Genomic DNA, 6,292 nt, shown 5'->3' with positions numbered 1-6,292 from the left:
ATCATAATTCCAGGGAATCTGAAAAATAACTGAAATGCCTAGAGATATTAAAGGTCCTTAGTAGATGACTCGAATGGGAAAGCCCAGTTGGCAGATTACTCAATAAACCATTATTCCAGTTTAGTTATACATTTTATGAACATTTTCACAATAAACTTGGGAAAACAATTTGAAGCAATTCTTGTACATAGCCGTGTAAGAGGCAGTCCCATAGCTATTACATCATCTCTTAAATACACATGTTTTGAGATCATTAGTACACGTTAAGAGATTCTCCAGTGCTAAGCAATTGAAAGCCATGAACAAAGTTTAGTGTCCATGAGGTGCTTTAGGAAAAATTGAACACATGGTGTTAAGAATGTTTCAGTAATGTTTGGGCAAACTATTTCTTTTAGAATTGCTTTTGAATTACATAAAAGTTGATATATTAGTAAAATATTCCAGGATATTTTCCATATAGTTCTTTACTGCATTACTATGGTAAATCTGTTATGATTAACAACCAATATGCTAAAAGTCCATATTTTATTTAGACTTACTTAGTTGCATATAGGTTTTGAAATGAAATAGTATGAAACCTTGATAAAATGCTTATGATAAAATATCAAGGAAAATGACTGGATTCTTCTATATTGCATCTACATGATTCACACAAATATCTACATTCACAGTTAAAGTGAGATAAAATGGTAAAATTTTATGTAGATTATTCAGTTAAATTGATATTTAAACTTTGATGGAAATATCTCAATAGCTACCAAAAATGAATTACCAAAGAAAATAAGTAATGTCAAATAATGTTTTCACAACCTAGTATGTCACTAATATGAAATGTACTAATGAAAGTCACCTGGAGAAAGGTGTGTCTAGTATGTCCCAATGTTAGAAAACAGGATGTAGACTGACACTTAACGACACCCATCAAAATGTAGGAGGAAACTGGAAACAGATACTGTGCTGTGGAGGAATGACTGTGCGCCTGTTATGTGGTGTGATTTGAAGACTGTGCCTAAAATGAGATGCGTAGGTCTTCTGCCCCAGGATCATGACTGTTGTGCTCGTGATTTATATAAATTCATGGCATTCTATAATGTTCTCCCTCCATAAAAATCATCTTTAACCAGCTGGGTGATGTTAGCTAGGAATTAATCATAAACATCTGTTTGGTTTGCAGGCATGCTGCCTTTCTGTCCACATACATTTTTTGTTGTTGTTTGAGAAAAGTATCTATCTGGTCACCTTTAACATTATTGCTGTAGTTCTATAATAAAGGCAAAGAAAGAGGTAAGAAAAATGTCTCCTTTTAACATGGATTGCCTTTACAAGGGTTATTTCTCTTTGAAATACAGTCTCTTTCTTAATATTTTAAAAGAATCTCTAATATTTTATATTTAACTCAGTAGTACTATCTTAAAAAATAATGGTCCATGAAGGTTTTTTTCACAGAGGGAATTATTGGTTTTTCAAACTACTCTTGCATGAACTTTGTCCCGGGAATTCACTTGAAATGATACTCAGTTTATGAACAGTAGCAAACACCTTCACCTAAGCATTTTGCAGCTCTGCTGTCTGCCTCATCCTTATTCTTTCCCTTTCTGCACTCCTTACTCCTTGGAGTCTACACATTTATGTTTAAAGTTTTATCTTTTAACATTTATTTATATCTCCACCTCTGTGTATGTGTATGTGGATATGCAGACACAGGTACTATGACATCTCTGTGGAGGTCAGAGGACAACTTTCAAAAAATCTTCTAGTACAGTGGTTCTCAACCTTCTTAACGCTGTGATCCTTTAATACCGCTCCTTGTGTTGTGGTGATCCCCAACCAAAAAATTAATTCATTGTAGTTTTGCTACTGTTATGAATCAAAATGTAAATTTCTGATGTACAACCCCCAAGAAAGTCATTTGACCTCCCAATGGGGCATGACCCACATGTTGAGAACTACTATTCTAGTGTTCCAGAGCTTGAGCACAGGTCCTTAGGCTTAGTAGCTCCTGAGCCATCTCATAGTCCCTCACCTATATATTTTCATTAAAGAATACATTCCTTATTACCATAGGATATGTTTCCCATATTAAACTATATGGTAATATTTATGTAACTTTCAATAAACATTCATGTCTTTTGTCTGTTTCATCATATACTCATGAAAAGAATATGATAGTTTGGAAGTATGAAAAAAGGTACGGATATCCTAAATATTTCCTCTTTGAAATCCTTGGATCTGTTTTGATCCACACGTTGATACAAATACCCAGAAAAAAGGTATCTCTCCAGAAAAGGACATTTATTTTTAGCTCAGGGGCCAGAAGTTCCAAGATTCACAGATGGTGGTGTTATCTTTGAAAAACAATCCACTTGTTTGTTTAAATTACTGTTTTAGTTATGCATAGGGCATGCTGTGTGATATATCAGGGTCATATCTCTCATGTAGTATCAGATCACATTAATTAGCTCCCATTCCTTATCTTTATGGGTGGCATCTCTCTTCTTGTTACTCTCTCCTAGTTGCTTATAATCAGTGTGAGCTATCAGCACTGCATCCTGCTGTGGGACACGTGGGGCATGTTAATTTTCAACTATGTACTGATACCCATTATCCAGCTGCCTCCAATCTTCTTTCTTCTCATTGTGGATGCTCTCATAGTGGTTATTCTGCATCCCAATACACATTTTCAATTTCAACATATATGAGAACATGTGGTTGCTGTCTCTCTGTGTCTGACTTATTCATTTAACATAGTGTCCTCCATTCCCACGTATTTGTCTATAAATGACAGACTACTGAATAACATTTCATTGTATGTTTATATGTATACCCAGTCATCATTTGAAATGGGCATCTAGCTTAAACCGTATTGCACTATTGCAAACAGTACAGCAATTTATGTGGGTGTATAGATCTCTATTTTGACAGGTTGTGTCATGTCCTTTGGAAAGTCACCTAGAAGCAGAATAGCTGTGCTAACCAATCATTTTGGTCTTAGGTTTTTGAGGAATCTTTTCCTGGTTTTCAATAATGGCCATACCTGGGAATATTCCCACAACCACATACAAGAACCCCTCCTCTCCATACCTTTACCAAGACTGTTACTCCTTTGACTCTTTGATAACTGGCTGTTCTTATTAGGAGTTGGAATCTCACTGTGATTCTGATTTGCATTTTTTCACAGCTAGAGATGTTGAGGATTTTATTTTTAAAAATCTTAAAACCTTCTTCCATCTGTTGTATTCTGGTGATGATCCTTGCATGTGTAGCTCCTGTTCTCTTATCTAGAGTTTTCATTTCCAAAATTACCTTAGTTTGTGTTTTCTTTATTGTTTCTTTTTAGATTTTCAGGTCTTCAGGAGTTTTGTTAGTTTCCTTCAACTGTTTGGCTTTTTATCCTGGCTTTCTTTAAGAGGGGTATCTCTGACTCATTTGCCTGGTCTTGAGACCCTTTTCTTTCTACTAGGTTGTCTCATTCAGCCTTTGATATGAAAGCTCATGCTTAGTCTTATCTTCAGCTGTTACACTGTATTAGGTTGATATTACTGGGAGACCTGCTCTTTTCTGAAGTGAAACAGAGGAGCAGTGGATCTGCGTAGAGGGGAGACTGGGGGGAGTGGAGATAGGGGAGGCTGTGAACAGGACATATTGTATGAAATAAGAAATAACAAGAAAAATTCTTAAAGCAATCTTTTACTTCTTACTCAATTACATTCAGTCCTTAGCATTTTCCAAGTAATAAAATTTCACAGAAACATATTTCTATTAGAAAATTGCACTTTCACTAATATGGAATGCTTATGAAGAATTCTGCGGATGTTTGTTTTGTGTGTTTTGTTTTAACTATGGCTATATATTTGATGAATTTGGAAAAATACTTTCTGTCAGTAGAATACTCTGCAGGAAGCATGTATGTTGCAAACATGGCACCCAGTGGTTATAACGTTCTCTGTGCAGAGGTTAGAACTTGTTGTTCTATTAGGATATTCTATTTAAACTAATAAACTTCATTTTATTTGGTTTGTGACAAAATTATTTTAGAGTGGAAAATATGAGCATAAAATGACAAACCAAACACAACTCAGTAGGGAAAAAAGAAAAGATAGATTTTCTAAAATGGCGTCATGGAGAGAACAATGTTTAAATTTGTTTAATCAAAAAACTGATTTCTCCCAGTTTACCACTTGATTATAGATGCTAGAAAAATAAACTTTTTCCACGTAATGTTTACTTTTTCTGATTATAAAATATTTAAAAGAAGAAAAAAATCAGGATTGATATTTGACAATGGCAAAGAGATATGTAATTTTTTCTGAGAAAAAATTTATTGGCCTTTTGAATAAAATTTATTTGCCAGGAAGGAGGATTCCTTCATATTTCTGCTGGAACCAGCACATGGCCTCCTCTTCGCTGATTCTGTGTTTGGCCCCAATGCAGCCTGTAGTGTGCTTCTTGTCTGTGATGCTGAAACCTGGCCTACCCAGCACCACATAGAAGTCCAGGCCGTAGATCCCAATGCTTGGGTCGTATTTAATGCCCAGATCAATGTGTTCTTGAATCCCAAAGCCAAAATTTCCAGTATCTGAGAAGTTATTTTTCCGTAATTCATACTCCCGCACCTTCAGGTCTTTCTCCAGAATTTCTTCTGCTTTGGCTCCACGGACAGTGCAGTGAACAGCATTCTTTTCATTTCTCTTGATGCCAAAGGACATAACAATGTATCTGGCTTTGGAAAACACAGGTGTCTGTCCTGTGAGCTGCTCCAACACCTTGGCTGCCCTGGTCAGCCTGTCTTTACTCTCCCCAACACAGATATTGAGGCAGAGCTTGCGGATGTGAAGTTGCCGCATGGGGTTCTCCTTTTCACCTTGATCTTGCGACATGATGTCCCCTCATGGGAAGAGACAGGAGATAGGTAATTCTTATGATTCCTATTTTTTCCAGAATTAAAAAAGGAGAATAGTCAGTAGTAGAAGAACCACACAAATAGGGTCTGTGCTTCTAAACATAGACTGTTGTTCTTATTCTTAATCATTATTCCAGCAATGGTGATGGAACCCAAGACCTCCCACAAACTAAGTCAGTTTCTATCTCAAAATTACATTCCATAGCCTTGTAGATACTAAAATGAATTATATGTTTGAGCACAATTTTTAAAAGCAATTTTTCTTTATTGTTCAGGATTTTATACATGTCTACAAGTAAATATCCACCCTCAGTTCTCCTTTCAACTCTCCCCATATACTTCCAACATTCCCTTTCCCATTAGCATCTTTCTTAATAATACGCTAAGTTCTGTGAGTGACTTCAATATGGACAAGGGTATGGGCTGTTCATTGGAGCATGAGAACCCTACAGTGGTCACACCACCCAAAAAGAATGATTCTCCAGCCTCAGCAGCTACCAACTGCCGGGAGATCCTCAAATAGGGATGGGACTGAAGGGTACCTCCATCTTTGCTGGAATTTTGTCTGGCTCGATCTTGTGCAGGAACCGGCAGTTTCTGTGGATTCATGAAATCACTCACCATATCATGTCCAGAGGACAGCATTTCACATCATTCCTCCGCATTCTATGGCTCCTTTACTTTTCCACATGATCCATGAACTCTATTGGAAATGGAGAATTAATAAAGATGTCAGGATCCTAATAATAGAAAGTGAAGGAGCTGTGGGTAGGTTTGCTCTTCTTGAACCTCTGCAAAGAAATAATTAGAAACACTTGACCAGGAAGTTTTGAGATGTCATGTGACAGTAGGGCATGTTGCCTCCACCATAACCTTAATACGCCTCCCCAAGCTAAGAATGGGAGTATCAACACCCAGAAAGTTTCTGGATTAGTGTTTTAATTCACACAACAATATGTAAGAGAGAGGGGGTGGGAGCTGATGAGTCTTGCAACCCTGAATCTTATGAAAATTTTCTAGTGTACATAAATTCTTTTTCTTACTAAAGATTATTCAAGTGTACAGGACCCTCAATATTTTTATTCCTGCTTGTTAGCTCTTAGTCAATAAGACAAGACCTATGTGAAATTGTGTTTTTTCTCCCTTGAAAAGTTCAAGCATTTGTCAAGAAAGCATTATAAAATACTTCAGGTCTTCTAGACAAATAGACAGATCTCCTTTAAAATACAAGTTAAAGAATGAATACATGGTTCTGAAACTGGTAAAACATCAAAGTCCAATCTGATAGAGAAATGGAAGTAAAAGAACATGTATTATTTTACTCATTTTTAATCTAAACTCTACTTGAAGAGTTTCAATTTTATATCAAATTGCAAAATTTGATTCCAAAAA

The 6,292-nt window shown here is 36.1% G+C and overlaps 1 protein-coding gene across 1 annotated transcript; it reads right to left on the bottom strand.

The window, feature by feature from the left end:
• Positions 1-4,340: 4,340 nt before the first annotated feature.
• Positions 4,341-4,901, bottom strand: LOC101827706 (60S ribosomal protein L11). The gene has a single exon (XM_005082823.3). It carries the CDS (start codon positions 4,875-4,877, stop codon positions 4,341-4,343), a length of 537 nt encoding a protein of 178 aa, XP_005082880.1. The 5' UTR covers positions 4,878-4,901.
• Between the last annotated feature and the right edge of the window lie 1,391 nt (positions 4,902-6,292).

The sequence above is a fragment of the Mesocricetus auratus genome, unplaced genomic scaffold, assembly GCF_017639785.1.
Source record: "Mesocricetus auratus isolate SY011 unplaced genomic scaffold, BCM_Maur_2.0 Super-Scaffold_100009, whole genome shotgun sequence".
NCBI lineage: Eukaryota > Metazoa > Chordata > Mammalia > Rodentia > Cricetidae > Mesocricetus > Mesocricetus auratus.
Note: the sequence above shows the minus strand (reverse complement) of the source record. Positions and strands in the feature narration are given on the sequence as shown.

Bases quoted from the DNA above. Each gene is read 5' to 3' on its own strand.
- LOC101827706 (XM_005082823.3), bottom strand. From the start codon at position 4,877: ATGTCGCAAGATCAAGGTGAAAAGGAGAACCCCATGCGGCAACTTCAC.